Raw genomic sequence first — 20,072 nt, forward strand, 5'->3', positions numbered from 1 at the left:
CGTCCACACTATGAGGCCCTTTATATTGATATAAAGGGCTCTTTAAATCGGTTTCTGTACTCCTCCCCAACGAGAGGAGTAGTGCTAATATCGGGATTAACATATCGGAATAGGGTTAGTGTGGCCGCAAATCGACGGTATTGGTCTCCGGGCGGTATCCCACAGTGCACCACTGTGACTGTTCTGGACAGCATTCTGAACTCTGATGCACTGGCCAGGTAGACAGGAAAAGCCCCGCAAACTTTTGAAAATCATTTCCTGCTTCCCCAGCGTGGAGAGCTCATCGGCACAGGTGACCACGCACAGCTCATCTGCACAGGTAACAATGCAGTCTCCTGAGAATCGAAAAAGAGCCCCGGCATGGACTGCACGGGAGGTACTGGATCTGATCGCTATATGGGGAGAGGATTCAGTGCTAACAGAACTGCGTTCCAAAAGACGAAATGAAAAAGTATTTGAAAGAATTTCTAAGGCTATGACGGCTAAAGGCCACAGCAGGGACTCCGTGCAGTGCAGAGTGAAAGTTAAGGAGCTCAGACAAGCCTACCAGAAAACCAAAGAAGCAAACGGAAGGTCCGGGGCAGGTCGAAAAACATGCCGCTTCTATGCTGAGCTGCATGCAATTTTAGGGGGCTGAGCCACAACTACCCCACCCCTGTCCATGGATTCTGAGGTGGGGGTTGTAATCTCAGCCATGGCTGAGGATTATGCGGACGGGGAAGATGACGATGAAGAAGGTGAGGAGGACGAGTTTGCAGAGAGCACACAGCACTCTGTTAGCCCCAACAGCCAGGAGCTTTTTCTGACCCAGACAGAATTGCCCTCCCAAGCCACTACCCCAGACAATGAAGCCATGGAAGGGACCTCTGGTGAGTCCACCTTTGTAAATATAAAACATGGTTTAAAAGCAAGCGTTTTCTAGTGATTGATTTGCCCTGAGGACATGGAATGCATTCGCGGCCAGTAAAGTTCTTTATCTCGCTGTGTTATCCTCAGCAGAGTGATATAGTTCAGGGTAACCTGGTTGAAAATCAGGAATTTAATTAAGGGGACAGAGATGCCCATTTTCCTACTGGGTTTGTGGCCTGCTGCTTAAAAGAAATCCTTCCTTGCACGTAGCCAAGCAGGGGGAGGAGAGGAGTGAAATAGCGATGAGCTTTTTCACGTTTGGCTAGCAGGGATCTTCCCAGCTACCAGCCACGCAGTGGGGGGCGGGAAGGGGGGTGATTAGCAGTGAGCTTTCATGATACCAGCCATGCGGTGGGGGGAGGGGTAAAGCACTGTATGCAAGCTAAATTCTGATGCCCTGACCTGCGTCTGTGAGATCTGTAACACCAGAGCCGCAGGCACTCAATATTAAGATGCAAAATGCGACCTTGTAGTGAAATCACATGTGCTATGTAAGGTGAATAGTGCTGTTCACTGTGAAAGAGTGTAACCATTGTTCTGTAAAATGTATCTTTTAAAATACTTCTCTCCCTTTTTTCCCTCCCTCATGCAGCTGAACATTTTTCAAGCATCCCTACTCCGTCCCGAAAGCTATCTCAGATAAGGCAGCAGAAAAAAAATATGCAAGAAGAAATGTTTTCCGAAATCATGGAAGTGACCCGCAATGAAAGAGCTCATCTGAATGAGTGGACGGACATGGTAGCAAAGTACAGGAAAGATGCCAGTGACCGTGAGGACAGGAGGGACCAACGTGAGGACAGGAGGGATGAACGTGAGGACAGGAGGGATGCTCGAGATGAGAGGTGGCAACAATCAGATCAGCGGTGGCGGGATGCAACTCTGGGGCTGCTGCGTGATCAAACTGACATGCTCCAGCATCTGGTGGAGCTTCAGGAACGACAGCAGGATCACAGAGTGCCACTGCAGCCCCTGTATAACCACCCTCACCCCTCACCATGTTCCACATCCTCCTCACCCAGACGCGTAAGAACGCGTGGGGGGAGGCTCCGTGCACCCGCCCACTCCACCCCCGAGGACAGCCCAACCAGAAGGCTGTCATTATTGTGAAATTTTTTTAGTGGGCTTTTCCATCCCTCCTATCCTCCTCCGAAACCACACCCAGGCTACCTTCTCAGTTCTCTCCCTCTTTTTATAATGAATTAATAAAGAATACATGATTTTTAAACGATAGTGACTTTATTTCCATAAGCAAGCTGTAATCGAAGGGGGAGGGTGGGTTGCTTACAGGGAATGAGTCAATCAAGGGTCGAGGGGGCATTCATCAAGGGGAAACAAACACAGCAGTCACACCCTGGCCAGTGATGAAGCTCGTTTTCAAAGCTTCTCTGATGCGCACCGCTTCCTGGTGTGCTCTTCTAATCTCCCTGGTGTCTGGCTGCGCGTAATCAGCGGCCAGGTGATTTGCCTCAGCCTCCCACCCCGCCATAAAGGTCTCCCCCTTACTCTCACAGAGATTGTGGAGAACACAGCAAGCAGCAATAACAAAGGGGACATTGGTTTGGCTGAGGTCTGAGCAAGTCAGTAATGTGCGCCAGCGAGCCTTTTAACGGCCAAATGCACATTCTACCACCATTCTGCACTTGCTCAGCCTGTAGTTGAACAACTCCTGACTACTGTCCAGGCTGCCTGTGTATGGCTTCATGAGCCATGGCATCAAGGGGTAGGCTGGGTCCTCCAGGATAATGACAGGCATTTCAACATCCCCAACTGTTATTTTCTGGTCTGGGAAGTAATTCCCTTGCTGCAGCCGTTTAAACAGAGTAGTGCTTCTGAAGACGCGAGCGTCATGAACCCTTCCCAGCCATCCCATGTGGATGTTGGTGAAATGTCCCTTGTGATCCACCAATGCTTGCAGCACCATTGAAAAATACCCCTTGCGGTTTACGTACTGGGTGCCCTGGTGCTCCAGTGCCAAGATACGGATATGGGTTCCATCTACAACCCCCCCACAGTTAGGGAATCCCATTGCAGCAAAGCCATCCACTATGGCCTGCACGTTTCCCAGAGTCACAACCTTTCGTAGCAGCAGCTTAGTGATTGCTTTGGCTACTTGCATCACAGCAGCCCCCACAGTAGATTTGCCCACTCCAAATTGATTCCTGACTGACCGGTAGCTGTCTGGCATTGCAAGCTTCCAGAGGGCTATTGCCACTCGCTTCTCCACTGTGAGGGCTGCTCTCATCTTTGTATCGGCACTTCAGGGCAGGGGAAAGCAAGTCACAAAGTTCCATGAAAGTGCCCTTACGCATGCAAAAGTTTCGCAGCCACTGGGAATAGTCCCACACCTGCAACACTATGCGGTCCCACCAGTCTGTGCTTGTTTCCCGGGCCCAAAAAATCGGCATTCAATGGCTAGAACCTGCCCCATTACCAGCAGGATCTCCAAAGCGCTGGGGCCTGTGGTTTGAGAGAATTCTGTGTCCATGTCCTCATCGCTCTCGTCGCTGCGCCGCCGTAGCTGCCTCCTCCTTACCTGGCTTTGCAGGTCCTGGTTCAGCACAGACTGCACGAGAATGCGCGAGGTGTTTACAATGTTCATGACTGCTGTCTTGAGCTGAGCAGGCTCCGTGCTGCACCGTTCACCCAGGAAAAAAGGTGCAAAATGTTTGTCTGCCGCTGCTTTCACGGAGGGAGGGGTGAGGTTGTACCCAGAACTACCAGCGACAATGTTTTTGCCCCATCAAGCACTGGGATCTCAACCCAGAATTCCAATGGGCGGGGGAGACTGCGGGAACTATGGGATAGCTACCCACAGTGCAACGCTCTGGAAATCGACGCTAGCCTCGGTACATGGATGGACACTGCTGAATTAATGTGCTTAGTGGGGCCGCGTGCACTCGACTTTATACAATCTGTTTTACTAAACCGATTTATGTAAAATCAGAATAATCCCTTAGTGTAGACCAGGGCCGGCTCTAACATTTCTGCCGCCCCAAGCAAAAAAGAAGAGCAGCGCCCCACCCCGCCCAAGTCACACACCCCCGAGCGGTGCCCCACCCCAGTTGCACCCCCCCGAGCGGCACCACGCCCCGCCCAAGTCTCCCCCCTCCCCCTTGAGCGGCGCGGTGCGGCTCCCCGCCCACTTGTCCCCGCCCCCCCCGAGCGGCGCCCCCCCCCAGTCGCCCCCCCCCGAGCAGCGCGGTGCGCCGCCCAAACCAAAAACAACAAAACCAAACCCAGATCGCCGCCCCCTCCCAAGGTGCCGCCCCAAGCACGTGCTTGGTAGGCTGGTGCCTGGAGCTGGCCCTGGTGTAGACGTACCCATAGTCTCCACACAGCAGCTGGCTGTGGTTAAATCAGCTTCCTCACTCTGGGCTGCAAATATAAAACAGTGAGTAACTGGATTCAGGCAGAGCCTGCAGCTTTTGCGTGTGAGCGGGACACCACATAGGAAGTAAAGACACGTGTCCCAGCAGGCAGCCTGCGAGCCAGACACGCCTCGTGGTGACCCCCTCGCTAAGCCACTAACCAACTGCTTCCCATCATCAACTCCATCTGCTCCAGAGAGGCTGCTTTGCACTGGGCGTTTCCCACACAGGTTCTCTAGCCAGAGCAGATCCCTTGTGCGCACGTGCAAAGTTTGAGCTCGACGGCTGTGACTTGCCCACGGTCACCCAGGGAGTCTGGGGCAGAGCTGGGAGCTGAGCCCACATCTGCTGAGTCCCAGCCCGGTGCTGTAACCCCAAGGCCAGGTGCTCTCTCTCGCTCTCTCTCTCTCTCTCGCTCATTGAATTTATCTTTGTAAATCCATCAGTCTCTCCACCCATTGGGTAACTGATTGTACAAGGTTCAAGGCAGGAGTGGATCATGCTGCTCGTTCTCACTTGATGATGCTGCACAGCCCTGCCCCTGCCCACATCTCCATCCCTAGCCCTGCCCCCGTTCCAGTTCTTGGGCTGCACTCCCAGGATCACAGAGCTTGCCAGACCGGGGGTCCCTCTACCCACTCTCCTGTCTGTGACACTGGCCAGCACCAGAGGAAGGAGCAAGACACCCACAGTTCTAGGATAACCTGTGCCCAGGGGAAGGTCCCTCCTGACCCCACTCCACCACCTCCTTCTTCCTTGGGTCTTCATCTTCTCCCCCGTGGGCCTACAGGGTTTTGTTCATGGAGCCCCCAGTGTCTGGATTGGCCTCTCTCTCCCAGGGCTTAAAGGAGCCTCTCAATCCACCTTCAGATCCCTCTTCAAACCCCATTCGCTGGGCCAGCTCCCATCACCGCCCTTTGCTCTGCTGCTACCTGCTCCTCCCCCGGGGCCCAACCTCAGTCTCGGGTTTCATGACCTGCCCTTTCATGCTACACAGCACTGGTCTGGCATCTTCCTGTCATTACCCTTCGCTCCTCCGCACCCCCATCCCCTGCAGCCCTGCCCATCTCAGCAGTGGGTGCGGCTGGTCTTTGGGACACAGGCAGAGCCCAGGGAGTGAGAAGAGAGAGCAGCAAATGGCAGCACCCAGCATGGACAGGAAGCGCTGATCTGAGCTAGCCCACAGGATCAGAGGATGCTGATGGTGTGAACAACCCCCCTGATGCTTCTTGACCAAAGACAATTTCCTGTGAGAGGCCGTGGGTCAGGCTCATGCACACTTGTTTGCTGAAGTGGCTACAATCAATTTCCAGCGAGCTCTCTGGCTGGCTGCAATCCTCCCTAGTTTCGAACTACCTGTGCTAATTCCAAAACCTTTCCATTGACCTGCCGGATTGTAGGCCACTGATGTATAAACACTCAGAGGGAAAATCCACACCCCACAAAACAACCTTAACTCTGCCCTCTTTGAGCCCTGCCTCAGGGTGCCACTAACACACATACCAGCACTCTGCCCTCACACGTGCTACAGGACACGCTGAGCACAAAGCCCATGAGCGCTGTAGGACAGAGAACTTTGAGGGTCATGGTGGATGATCAGATGAACACGAGCTGTGGCCTAACAGAGCCAGTGAGATCCTGGGACGTAGGAACAGGGGAATCTGGAGAAGGAGCCAGGAGGTTATTTTGCCTCTGGATTTGGCCCTGGTATGATCGCTGCTGGGATCCTGTGTCCAGTTCTGGTGCCCACAATCCAGGAAGGATGCTGATAAATTGGAGAGGGGTCAAAGAGGACCCAGGAGGATGATTAAAGGATTGGAAACACGTGCGTGTGAGCACAACAAGCACCAGCAGGAACTGAACCAGGCAGCTTCAGAGTGAAAAGCGTGAGCCTCTCTACAGTGTGAACAAGAGAGCCAGGGGCTGTACGTGGGGCTGTAACAGACCCACATCCTCTGCAGATCAGCACAGCCGGGGACACAAAACACGCCATGGCCAATGATTTATACAGGTCCATACACCCCCCCGCCACTGCTGCCCCTCAATGCCCTGGTGGGTTTGCTGAGTTTCCCAGAATGCACTGCCTCTGGGGGCTGGGCTGGGGCGTGTGGGATCGGTATCCAAGGACATCTCTGTGGAAACCATTTAGGAGCCCGCAAGTGCGGACTCAGGGCAAACTTGCATCAGTTTGACACCTGGTTCAGCAAAGCCAGCCGGGGGCCCTGACCCGCTTGTATTCAGAGCTGTTCTGTCCAACCAGTGCAGGTCTCCAGCACAGTCCAGGGGAGGTTGGAGGAGAGATGTAGCTCAGAGCACACATGCGCTTGGTACCTGCATTTCCTGTGTGGTTTCCCTTGAAGAACGGTCAATGCTGGTGGGAGCCCTGAGCTGCACAGACCGAGTCTGAGGGCCAGTTAATGGGGTGGGGGGGCTCCTTCCCCTCTCTGAGCACCTGCTGGGAAATCAAACCAGGGCCGCGCTTGGCCAATGGAGGATGAAGAGGGCTACACGGTATTAAACCTCCGTCCGAAGCAGAGACAACCAGGCCGCCCTCCGGGAGCTGGGCCCCAAGGTAAGTGACTGAGCATCCTCCCGGGGCGTCCACTTTCACAACACAGCGATTACAGGGTGCGGCTGGGGCTTCACAGAGACCCACAGGAGCTGAAATTTACTGGGAGTTGGCACCCAACTCCACTGGACGGCTCTGACAGTCCCAGCCTGGGCCTTTACACGCCGCATGTCAGTGAGGGGATGAGGGAAAGCGTCTCGGTGAAGCACAACTCCCTGCAGCAGAGAGTGAGTGAAGATACTCCCTGTATTTCCAATGTCACTGCTAAGGGCTTGATCTGGCTAATACTTACTTGTGGATGTAGGATTTCCTACTGAGAGTAGCATCATTGAGGTCTGGCATTTTCTTCAGCATTGCACAGCGAGAAAGTATCAAACCAACAAAGCACCCAGTAAATGTTAGGGCTCCGATAAATCCACTGGTGCGGTGCTTGACTGACCACCAGTAAGTGTATTTTCAGCGGACATTGAATGCAAACAATGGGATATGTTGACACTGCTGTGATAGACAATGGAAAATGCCCTGTAGCCTTATTATGAAATCTGAATGTGCATCATCATTCAGGGGGTTCCCACAGCCTAGGGTCTTGGTCTAAATGGAGACTGATGCCACATTTTCCATAAGGACGAGGTAGCCAGACAATGTTGCACCAATTTAATGTGAACGTCAGTGGTCCCAGACGTTATTCTTTCCTTCCTTTGCCAGCGAGGACCTGGGAAATACTGCAACGGATCTTCCCAGAGATTTGTTTGAATTTTGAGCTGCGTTTGGGCCCCTTTTGTGCTCACTTCCTGCAAATATCCTAACTTACAAGCTCCTGGGCAGGAATAATTGCTCAGGAAATTATTACATGCTTGGAAACAGGGAATTTTTAGGCAAATATTGGAGAAGTTCCCCAGCAAGGGGCATGGTGAGTTTCCAGTCTGCAGGGGAAGGAGATCTGTAGGGGGCAGGGGAGGAAGTGTGGCACAGCGCCATCAGGTGGTCACTGCAGGTATCTCTCCGGATGGGCAGTGGCAGGAGGGGGAGGCTAGAGAGACACCTGGGATAGGTCTACACAGCGGCTGGACACGTGTCTCCCAGCCCAGGTAGCCAGACACACTCTGCCACCTCCCAGCTGCAGGGCAGGCAGGTACCCTTAGAGCTGCAGTTCCAGGGGTCTCTGAGCGAGGGCTGATCGGCCCCAGGTTTGGTACCACGGCAACTATCAGTTTAGAAACAACACAGTGACACTGGTGCAAGTGCTGGGGAGGATCCGGTTAGAAAGGTGCCTTGTGCTGCTCTAGCTCATTCCCGTCCTCGTGGGTATTAAACTGTTCTTCAACTTTCCAATGCTGCATTCTGGGGGCACTGCCCGGAGGATGCTCCGCTGGGGCTGAGGGGGAGAACGACCCCCGGTGGGGGCTGCGCTGGCCCCAGAGGGGACCCCATCCCCGGGTGTGTTACTGTCCCTCCCGCTGGGGCTGACGGTGTGTTACCAAACACAACTCTTCCAGGTTCCCCTCGGTACCCGCGCTGGATCTGGGTGGCCCTAGGGCTGGCCGGGGCCGGGTGCCTCATCCTGCTGGGAGCGGTGGTAGCGCTGGCTGTCTGGGGTGAGTAACTCGAGGCCACTGAGGCATTTAACAGGCTCACGGACGTTATTTGTACTAGAGGGTCGCACACTTCGTAGCTTGTGTCGAGCTCACTGCACCGACCAGGGGCTCCTGGCAGCCCCTCCCCCCCACTGCAGGGACTCCCTGCAACCCATCCCCCTCCCTCATCCCTGGGGTTCATTGTCCCCCATTCTCCCCCATCTGCCAGGCGCTCTGTGTACCCCTCCCCCCATGCCAGGGGTTCTGCACATCTCTCCCATTCCTCCCTCCCCCCACACCAGGGTCACACATTGTCCCTCCCCCATGGCAGGGTCTAGGTGTCCCCCCCACTTCCGCCTCCCCATCTCCAGGTCCCCACTTTCCCCCCCTAGGTTTGCCCCCTGGCCAGGATTTCCCAGGATTGCCCCTTTGTTGAGGTCGCTGTCCTGGGAGATCTGCCCAGGTGCTCAGTGCACGCTGCCAGCTGTCCAGTTTTATGGGCTCAGGATCATCCTAGGTATTTGTACCGCAGAGGTGGCAACCTTCCCCTGCACCCCCATCTCCACTCCGGGTCTCTGCTTCCCCCCACCACCATCACTGCCCCATCCCTCTCATCCCCACTCCGCTTCCCCCTACTAACTGTGCCTGGCAGGCTCGTATTTCTGTTAGAGGTCAGGCTACAGACAGCGTCCACACGCAGCAAGTTAAGCTGTTCTCTGTGATCTGTGCAGGGGATGCCAGAGAGACTTTCTATTGGCAGCACCAGGCAGCCTGGGAGCCCTGATTTTCCCCTGAATCTGGCTTTCCTGGGGTTCCGATTTGCACCAGAATCAGTTGGATTCTGCCCATCAGTGCCTAGAACAGTCCCTGGAATGGCAGAATGGGTCGGATGCGGCGTTCCAAAGTTACCACGTTACAAACAGAGAAATGCTGCCACATTGGGGCCAGGCCCCCACCCCAGTGCAGCAGCACTGAGAGGCTCAGGCGAGATCGGGGCTGCACAAACATACCACGAGACAATCCCTGCTCCAAGGGGCTCAGAGTCCAGCTAAGCACCATGAATTCCCCCCTCCTTCCACAACCCCGCTGTGAGTCCAGCTCTGAGTCCAGTCCATGTGTGACACTTAATCGCCACCCCGCGGGTCAGATGTTATCCCAGCAGGTGCAGCTAGGAGCTTAGTACATGACATTCGTGTGAGCTGACTGGGACAGCGTCACTGTTACACTTCCCCTGTGTGTGTGACACACCCAGCCTATGTGTAACCCCTCTGCCAGGTGGTGTCACCAGCACCAAGGGCCGGGTTCAACATCTAGGGGTTCCTCTTAACAACACAAATCAGAACTGGCTTGAGCCCCCAGCCAGTAATCTGGGAAAACTTAACATCCTTGGGTGCTTCTAAGAGACAAAACTTCCCATGTGTACAACAAACAAAAACGTTTAGTTAAAGGGAACCCAGCATTAATTTGGGAAAACACCCCCACCATGATTGGTAAGTCCAAATACCCACCCCCCTGTACGCTGGGCAGTGTCCTTTGCTTCAGTTTCCCACCTTCCAATCTGAAAGTCAGATGAACAAACACGCCACTCCCCGCTCCCTCCACTGCACCCCACTCACAGCTGTCGTCCTTAGTCAGTGAAGATCCAGAGTTTAGAGGTGCAGTCACATGGGCTCCCCCTTCACTGTCCCTGCTTGTCGCTCAGTGCCGTCTGACGTCTAAGAGTCAGCCCCTAGACCTTCTCAGCAGTGATCTCAGCTCTAGGAACCACTGAACAGAAACAAGGACTCTCATTTGAGTCCAGTCAGCTCTCTTTAAACACTGGAGAAGGGAGGATGTGTCTACACTACAATTAAACACCTACAGCTGGCCTGGAGCAGCTGACTCAGGCTGTGGGTCTGTAAAATTGCTGTGTAAACATTTGGGTTTAGGTTACAACCTAGGCTCTAGGACTCTCCCCACACCAGCAGATTCCCAGCACCCAGTTTCCAGCCTAAGCCTACATACGTACATTACAATTCTAAAATCCTGCAGCTCAAACCCAAGGCAACTAACACCAGCCAACCACAGATATTTAACTACAGTGGAGACATAACTTAACACTACAGGCAGACACCACAGACAATCATAACTCTATTTTACCCATACACCAATCCTTAATGAGAGTTGGCATCCCTACCCCGTGCTTAGCAAAGTGGGGTTAAGGTTAGGGTGACCCCCTCAATCAGGTCAGGCAAAGCACAGTTCTGCTGCCCTTGACCTGTACAATCAGTAGAACAACATTTCATTACCCTGCATTCAATTTGTAACCCATCACCAGCCAAAACTGATCATTTTGACAAAGCGGGTCTGTCTGCTGAATGCCTAGCCAGAGTAGGCGTGTCTATGCAAATACATTCTGCTCCTGAGACCTTCCCCCAATTCATCACTAGATATCAGGGGAGACCTCATCAGACCCTGCTTACAGGTTTAATGAATGAGTTTGTCTCTCTGCCCCTGGCCTAGCTGCGATGGAACCTTGATTTTACACCCTCTACAGGCTGGTTTTTAATCCCTAAATAGTTGCCTTAGAAGTGACTGTGATGATGTTTTGAAGTTTCCCAATTGCCTGTCTTGTGTGCAGGACAGACCAGAGGAGCTACAAACGCATCAGAGAATGATGGTGCCAGAATCTTCAGTAGCACTGAATGCAGCTCCTGCCTGGAGGATTTCCAGTCTCGCTTGAAATCAATTCTGTGTGAACCCCACAATGGCAGCTTGGCAGGTAACCCCGGCTCCTACTGTCCCAGAACCAGGAGTCACTCTCCCTGGAAGAGTTTGCAGACTCCCTGTGACTGAAAACCCAGTCACCGTGTTAAAGGGACACTGTCAGCTTGAAATACCATGGGCTAGATTCTCATTCGCACCAAGGTCCCTTTATTTACACTACTCCAGCACTGCCATCTCCTACTGCTCAAAAACCATTAGTCAGGCCCTCAAAAATCATAAGATTTTAGAAAAATAATACTTTTGTGGTTGGGTTTTTTTTTCTTACTCACTTTCTGGTTTCTGAGCTTCTAGGTTGCACTAAAGTCACATTTTCAAACTTATCTTTTTTTAAAAAAAGTGAAATTCTCACAATCCCCTGACTCCAAGAGCTGGGGCTCAAAGGAAAAACCACCAAATATAATTAAACTTGTGATTAAATGTGAGAGTTGGCAACACTGCCGCTTGGGCAGTGAAAAGGAGGCTAAATGTAGGAGGAAATTTACAGTTTCCAGGGGAACACGTTTATTTTAACCAAAAACTGAAAAATTTCAACTGAAACATTTTCTGCGGTGATTTTCATTCTGAAAGAAAAAGGCAATTTTTTGGGTCAAGAAAAGTGGACAGAAAATTTTCTATCAATTCTGCTCATAACTATGGCAGGAGAACAATGTTCAGCCAGCAGGGTGATGTTTAAGTTGATGGGGGTGCGGAATGGGACGACCTTTTAATATGCTTGAATGCTTTGGGTGTCATGTTGTGCTATACACCCTAAGCGCCTCTGTCTTTTTTCACTTCATCCATCCCAGTGGGTGGGTGCAAGACACATGCTGTGGCTGCCTTTGTCTGTACCAATATGGCTGGGTTACTCTCCCTTGTTGGCTGCAGTGGTGCTGTGGCAGGGTTGGTCCCAGAAAGTTAGCGAGACAAGACCATGGGCCAACTTCTGATGGTGAAAGGTACAAACTTTGGAGCTCCACAGAGCTCTTCTTCGGGTTTCCTCTGATTTCCTCCCCCAGCCCCAAAGAAGAGCTCTGTGTAGCTCCGCGTTTGTATCTTCCACCAACAGAAGTTAGTCCAGGAACAGGAATTACCCAGCTTGTCTCTCTCTTTCCTTGTTGCCGTCGTCCTCTTTATCTCCACCTGTTTCATATCAGATGTCTAGGCTGGGAGCGCTTTGTGGCAGAGATTGTCTTACTCTGTGTGTGCAGTAGGGTGACCAGATGTCCCGATTTTATAGGGACAGTCCTGATTTTTGGGACTTTTTCTTATATAGGCTCCTATTACCTCCCATCCCGTCCCGATTTTTCACACTTGCTGTCTGGTCACCCTAGTGTGCAGCATCCCTGGCCCAACCCCAAACCCGATCCGGGGCAGGAACCTCTCAGCTCTACTGTATTTCTTTGTATTGCAGTCCTGCCTCGGGGATCGAGGACCCCTTGTGCCAGATGCCATAAAAAACACGTCCCCAAAAGACAATCCCTTCCCCAGGGAGTGAACAGTCTAAGCACAATAAACAAGGCTCAGCCCTTTGTGCAGAGGAGCAGCAGTGACATCTAGTGGGCAGAATAATTCCCATTGCTAGAGCACAGACAATCTTAACAAAAGTGTAATAAATAATTCAACTGCTCGAGAGGCGGGATCCCAAAGTGCTTTACAAACCACATAGTACTTATGGGAATCATTTCCCCCACCACTGACATGCAGCCACCTCTGGGGTGAAACTCAACAGCTGTTCAGCAGCACACAACACTGGCAGACGATCTCTTAGGGGAATGGTTGAAGCAGAATCCACTCCCCTACTGGAATTGCCCAGGGCATTTGCGGGAGGCAAATTGTAGTCCCCCAAACTGTAATTTGAACCGACTCAGACCTCCACCATTAAAGAAGAGCCATAGGATTTGTAATGACAATAATGGGACCTTGCTTTTAACTCTCAGCTGAATTGTGACACCAGCAGAGGTGCAGCGCCCCCAGCTTGGGTCTCTGGGTTCAGTTCTGCCTTAGTCAGGGGTGTCCCTCCTTCTCAGTCACCCCTATTATTTGTTTCAACACTGAGTTTCCCTTGAGGTCTCCCATCAGGGCCCAGCCTGAGTCCATCTCTGTTCAGCTTTTATAAGCTGACATAGTCAACCCCCAAGGAATTACATTTGAATGCACCAAGCCAGTGATTCCTCCCAGCCGCTGATTGCTGCATCGAGCCCAGAACTTGTGACTGAGTCAGAGCAGATCTTTAGTAAGAAACCAACTTTGTGTAACGACTTGAAGCGAATTCTCTCCTCTCTGGCCTCCCAGCACCTTGCTGACCTGGCCTCCAGCGGTGCCCAGCTGTTCGAGTGCTGGCCCTGAGGAAAGCCCTCGCTAGTACATTGAGAGCAAAGGCTCTTTACCTGCCTGTAGGGGAAACTCAGCAATATCTAGAACTAGAGCTGGTACATTTGTAAACCTATTTTATGGAAAATGTGAAAAGAAATGGAAGTTTGCTGTCCTTTGAAGGAAGTAAAAAGCAAAACTGATCTCTCTCATTTCCAGTGGGGAAAATGTTAAGGGTAAGTGGTTTTTAACTCATGAAAACTAAATGAAATCCTGCCCCTGGGAAAAAATCTGTATTTCCATTTTGTATTTACACACACGCACAGAGTCAAAAAAATGAACAATTTCAACTAAAATAAACACTTTCCTTTTGGTCAAAATGGCAATTCCCATTTAAAAAGAACTTGAACAAGCATTTTCAGCCAGCTGCAGTTTGAATTTTCAGAATGAATGACACCTCTGTTCCCATCTCCCGTTCCAGGGGGCTCCGGATGCAAACTCTGCCCCAGGAACTGGCTGCTGCGTGGGGACAAGTGCTACTGGCTGTCTAAAGAGAGTAAAGACTGGACTGGGAGCCGTGACGACTGCTCGGGGAAGAGCTCTCGCATGCTCGTGATCCGGAACCGGGAGGAGATGGTAACAAAATACAGGCTCATCAGACTCCAGCTGGAGAGAGACGTGTGTCACTAGTTACAGTCCCTGAGCAGCAGGTTTATCCAGCCTGGCTCTACCCCTCTGCCCCATTTCTCCTTTTCCTCCAGTCTGGGGCATCTGGCTGATTAACATACAGTTCAGAACAAGACCCCCACAGCGTTCCCACCCCAGACTGCCCAGCTGGCTCCTGCAGGCTCTTCCCCCCTGAGCCCTGTCTGGGAGCTCAGCAGAGTCAGTCTGCATAGAGCTACTCACACAACCCCCCTACGCCACCAAATCTCGCCCTGCCCAGACTGACCTCGGGCTGCCCTTGTAGCCCCACCAGGCCTGGCTCCTGGTCACCTGCTTCCCTCACCTGAACCTCTCAGCCCAGGGGCACCTAGTCACAGGTGAGGCTGAACCCAGGACTCCCTTAAAGGGCCAGCTCACCAAGGACTGGTGCTGGTTTTACCATATCTTCATAGAGAGACTCTGCCCACCCAGGGGCGAGGGTGAATTAGCTCAGGGGCTGATGGGTTCTCCTGTTGGCATTGTGGGTGGAGCCACTGAAGCCAAAAGCAGGTATTAAACAGGAGCACTAAGGGAATTCTTCTAGCCTGTTATGGCATATTCACCCCTCCCCATCTGCTTTGCGCCTCACAGGATTTCATACAGGATGTTACACAAGGTTCAAGCTACGTGTGGATTGGACTTACGGTGACACCCGCAGGGGGGAAATGGACCTGGGTGGACGGTTCCCCGTTAGATCCAATGCTGTAAGTGCTGCCTGACATTTCCTGTTTGAGATGTTTGGGAAAAGCTCCCATTGTATAACTTGCTGATGTTAACTACATCGGTTAAGGGTATTTTTGCTGTGCCTCCAAAGGCCCTAGTGTAGCTGCAGTTATACAAATGTGCCTGTGCTTATTGCAGTGTAGCTTATGCTGATCGGGGGCACTGGCATAAGCTGTAGTGGAAGAAGCCCTTAGATATGGATATAGCTGTGTCCACACTACAGGGCTTCCAGTATAACTGCACCAGAAACCCCCACTAGCGTAGTCAATGGCGAAGGTGCTGATCTGGCCCCTATTACCATAGTATCTGAATAAACAGAACAGGGCAATTATGGGGTGATCCATTCCATCGGCTACACTAAGCTTCTGGCAGTCAAAGGTTTAGGGTTGCCCCATACACAAGGTTGCATCCCTCATCATCTCGGCTAATAACCGTTGATGAACCTACCCTCCATGAACTTACCCAGTACTTTTTTGAACCCAGTTATACCACCTGCACAAGAGGCACAGCGCTTATGTCGATGTAGTAGGGCAACCCAGTGCCCACATAGATGTTGCGTCACTTACATTGCCTGTTGGCTGTCACTCCTGTCAATTTCACCCTCTGCTCTGTAGCCTGGGGCTCACAGCTGGAGCCATGAAATTGACAAGAAAGATTGGTTGGCTCCCTGCTGTGAAATTGAGCCCCGTGCCACACTTACAGCTGAGACTGTTACCCCAGGGTGGTTGAGGGGCTCCAGCTGTGAGCCCCACGGAGCTGTCAGTGCCCCACTTCAGTCCGTGTGAGAGCACCTGTTAAGGACATGCATCACCAGCAGGAGGAGGATAGTGTGGAGACTAACAGCTGATTGAATTACTTTGGTGGCTGTATGTTGAACTAAATTAAGTCAACCTAATTTTGTAGCGTAGACAAGCCCTCAGACTTTGTTTTTAAAGGAAAACCGAGATGCAGGAGCTCATGGTGGCCACTTCCAACAAAAAAGCACCAGGTCACTGACCCATGAGTTTCAGCCTAGTTCATTCCTTGCCAGAGACCCCCTAACTCAGCTCACCTCCTGGGCTGCCTTCTCACCTGAAGCTCTGTAGGAAAGTTACAAAGATGAAGGACAACACCAGAACCAAGCTTCCCATTAGAGAGAGGTGTTATCTTTCTTCCCCCTATGGGCCTTTCCTTGTTAAAGGGAACCACCATGACATTGACTCTCTTTAATTCTGCAGCTTCCAAGTCTCAGGCTCTGCTGAAGGGAACAGCTGTGGCTGGATAAGAGGCAGCCGGATTCAGTCTGAGACATGTGGTGCTGAGTTCAAATGGATCTGCCAGAAAGAAGCTGCCGTGATATAAACAGTCGGGTCTGAGGATCCACATTTGTGTCTCTGTAATGCGCAGCATCCTGGCTTTAGTCTCACGGGGCAGGATTGTGGCTTTAGGCAGAGCTCTAAGCCGGGGGCAGAGCAGAGGCCTGGTAGGTGCTGGGACTCAGGTGCCCCTCGCAGTCACAGTCCCTCCCCTTGGTCCTTCTCACTGGGCTGGGGCTTTGGGGTATAATTTATAACTGCCCCAAACCTGCAGGAAGTTACTCCCTGAGCTGCTTCCCGGGGTACCCAGGGCTCGCCACCACCTGCCCTTTGCCTGAAGGAGCCTGGTCTGTGCCTGCCAGGGGTCAGCTCCTCAATCCCACTGGCCACACACACACACGCTGGCTGCTGGGCCTGCAGTCACTGCAGTTAGCAATAGGCCCACTCTGCCCTCAAGCCCTCTGAGCATCTGCCTAGAGCATCTGTCCCCAGACACTGGCAGTAGTCAGAGATGCTGCTTCCAGAGAACCAGTAACACTCCCTGCCCCTCCCACCTTCACACACACTTACCAGTTCCAATTCAGATCACTGCTCCGCTTAACACACAGCGCTGACCTATGCTCAGAGTGAAATCACGCCTCAGTTCGACAAAGCCGAGAGTCAAGTAGAAGCGTTGGAAACAAAAATAAAGTCATAACGTGTTCTAGAGCCTGGACTTATTTACCAAGCGAGTCTCCTGTCTAACCAAGTCCTGGTCACCTGAAATCCTTGCAGCGCTTTACAGCCAGGCAGGCTGTGATCCTTCTTTCACGAGACCTGTGTGCTGTCAGTTTGTCTCAGAGGGGAAGGATCCAGTGTGTGTCTGTACCCCGGGATAGACCAGACCAGTCCTTTGTCTTTATTGTTAAATAGGACGGACACACCCACCCACCCTTCCCCACTGTTTGTTTCTGCCTGTGGATTTTGCAATCTCTCACTTTGCACCTGGCTCAGTACACAAATACCATCCAATACACAGATGGTCAGACAAGGAGATAACCTCAGTTATCGCCTGCCTGACAAGAACATCTCTGAGGCGCATCACCTCCTGGTGACCTGCCTTAACTGCAAGACCTTAAGGGAAACGTTTTCGATACAGATACACAGCTCCTTACATAGTATCCACGCAGACATCTCACAGTGACTATGATGACCAGTGAGCTACTGGCTCTTGGTACAGACCTCATATGCCCCCTTCGGTGAACTATTATGTAGAGATCAGCCCCGAGGGATCCCTGTAAACCCTCTGCCAGTTGGCACCAAGGGGTCCCTGGGTCACATACACCTGGCCCCCAAACCCCCTCTCTGGGCTGGCTCAGCTCCTCTGTCCCATAAGGAGGGAACTCAAGTCAAGGCCCTGCTATCATGCTGTCTGCAGTGTGCTGAGAGGGCACGTGCCAATTTCACAGCAGACTGCTGGGAACCAGGGCAGAAACCCCAAACTGGCTGAGAGTTCTAGACTTATTCACCAACCAAACATCCAGTGTAAACTTCTCCTGCACCGTAACAGCCTAACAGAGTCACAGACAGGCCCCTGGGGGACTCCAGTCTGTCTCGCCACCCAGCTGAGCCTGCCTGTGTGATAGAAGGTCCTTTACACCTAGAATCACAGCAATATTCAGGTTACTCCCACATCCAAAGGTCTAGTCACTTACCCCAGGTCAACTGCTCCTTAGATCTCATACCAAGACAGCCCTTGTAGCCAATATTATATGACAATTCATTAAAAAGGAAAGCTGTTATTTATAAAGATAAAGCAGTTAAGCATGTAAACACAAATAGGTTAAAAATCTTAATTTTCAAAAGGGAACAGAAGCACCTAGAGCAGTGATACTTGGAGCTCAGTCATTTAGGAGCCAAATTAGCGATCAACATTACCCCAAAGAGCCACAGGAGTGTGAATCTATTGTTTAATTTGCTATAGTGCAATCCCTATTTAAACAGTGTGACAGGGGAAATATTTACTTATATATATAAATTATTCCCAAAGCAGATAAGTTAACATAGTGAAAGTTGGTAAGTTAACCCTTAACATAGTAAAAGCATCCTGATTGGTTAATAATTAAATCATCCAGTGTTTTAATATCATGTGCTATAAAGACACAGGAGACACACAAAGGGCCATTTGTGAGCTGCAGTCTGAGTATCCCTGGTCTATACTAAGCTCTGTGTCCTTTAGGGCGAACCCAGGCTCAGCAGCTGAGGATCTCTTGCATATACTCCGAAAGCCTTGCCCGCCAGCGTCCAAGCAGCACCAAGATTGATACAGTCCCTTGTTGTATCCCACCTCCTCCTTTGTGCTCCGAGCAGTTGGGAGTTCAGCACTTGGCACTAGTTAATTCACTCTCCTGTCTGGTGATTTTCAGAGTCACAGAGGCTCCCAACACAAATGCTCCAATATCACCTTACGATGTGGGATGCGACTGTAAAACTTGCCCATACCGGTATTGCCCTGGCCTCTTCTTTTGTCATTCAGTGTTGAACGCATTCTAAAACAATATGCATTGCCTCACCTTTTGGGGGTGAAGCCAGACTTTAAGGCACCTGCTCCCCTACATGGTGTAAACTTTGCTTGTGCCAATCAGAAACGAACACAAACAGGTTTTGGGCCCCGTCCCCTATGACACTTCTATGATGTCATAGTTGGTACTTTAGGCCTGCCTGCCATGTGCAGGCAGGGAGAGGAGAAAGAAAAACGAATCCTGTGTATCCTGTGTACACCCGTAACCGAGCCTGATCACCTCGAAGCCTCTCTCTCAGCTCACGAGTTTCAAACAGAGCTTCTACGTTTGCCGGTCGTTATGCGTTGGTTTGTATTTGTAAGTGTCAGTTATTACTAAATGCTGCATCTTTGTTTATAAATATTGTTAGTAGATATTTTAGTCATTGTGTGTTTTAAGTTTCATTAACTCTATTAGCTAATCATACGCCGCTCCCTTACCCCTTGTAATTATCCCCAATAAAACTTTACATTAATTTTAGTTGTGTGTGTGTGTGTGTGTGTGTGTGTGTGTGTGTGTGTGTGTCTGCAGTTTGCATCATGACCCACACTCTCCTTGCATCCCTTACCAATATAGTCTGTTGCCACGTGCAGCCTGGTAAATAACAGGCCTGCATTTTCTTTCGCCCCTGCGAGTCCATGGCAATCCACATGGCGTCACAAACAGGATGCAAGGGAGTTGGGCCATGCCCGTGGCACGCTGCAGACCGCGCAGATAATGAAACTGAACAGTTCCAACATTTGCAGTTTCACCTTTTTACTAGCCAAAATTCGACCAATCCAAAAATAGAATGGATCTGTTCCCTTGGCTCGGGCAAAACTCTAAAAGGCTATACTGTGCCTTTAACCCTGGCAGATACTCTGAGGATGTTTCCACCGTCCTGTTTAGCATGATATGCAAGGCCCTTGATCTGTGCTCTGTCCTCCACGGGGGCACAATGTTTGCAGCTAAACAGGCAGCCCCAGGCTCTCCTAAAGATGATAATGAGGAGAAGACAGAAAAGGTAGAGCCCATCACTATCCCCCCAAAGTCCCTCTCAGAAAATTTTGCCACCCCCATATGAAGCTCCTAAAACTCCTCTGTATCCAGCTCTGCCAACAGCCCCAGAATTTACTGAATCTAAAACTGTAGCAGAAGCTTTGCCTATTGCGATAACTAACCTCGATGGAGTTAATCTTTCTTGGCTCAGGTCTCCCTACCTTCCTAGGTTGCTCTTCACCCTCCCTTCCCTCTCTCCGCCTCTCCTCACTTCGGCTCTCTCTTTTTGTTTTAAAAATTAAAAGTTATAGTTTTTACAGAAACCTCCAAAAAATAAAGCAATTGAAAACAGAACA

The 20,072-nt window shown here is 51.2% G+C and overlaps 1 protein-coding gene across 1 annotated transcript; it reads left to right on the forward strand.

Annotated features, from left to right (window-relative positions):
• Positions 1-6,764: 6,764 nt before the first annotated feature.
• Positions 6,765-16,244, forward strand: LOC120394788 (killer cell lectin-like receptor subfamily F member 1). Its single transcript, XM_039518940.1, has 6 exons — positions 6,765-6,849; positions 8,343-8,441; positions 11,014-11,181; positions 13,957-14,111; positions 14,772-14,884; positions 16,121-16,244. Exons 1-6 carry the CDS (start codon positions 6,765-6,767, stop codon positions 16,242-16,244), a joined length of 744 nt encoding a protein of 247 aa, XP_039374874.1.
• The last annotated feature ends 3,828 nt before the right edge of the window (positions 16,245-20,072 follow it).

This window comes from Mauremys reevesii, unplaced genomic scaffold (assembly GCF_016161935.1).
Source record: "Mauremys reevesii isolate NIE-2019 unplaced genomic scaffold, ASM1616193v1 Contig78, whole genome shotgun sequence".
Classification (NCBI taxonomy): domain Eukaryota; kingdom Metazoa; phylum Chordata; order Testudines; family Geoemydidae; genus Mauremys; species Mauremys reevesii.

What these genes read in the sequence shown, in the direction of transcription:
- LOC120394788 (XM_039518940.1), top strand. Translation starts at nt 6,765, where the DNA reads ATGGAGGATGAAGAGGGCTACACGGTATTAAACCTCCGTCCGAAGCAG. An exon ending in GGTAGCGCTGGCTGTCTGGG is followed by an intron (nt 8,442 to 11,013) that starts GTGAGTAACTCG and finishes GATGTTTTGAAG; the next exon opens with TTTCCCAATTGCCTGTCTTG. An exon ending in CCACAATGGCAGCTTGGCAG is followed by an intron (nt 11,182 to 13,956) that starts GTAACCCCGGCT and finishes CTCCCGTTCCAG; the next exon opens with GGGGCTCCGGATGCAAACTC.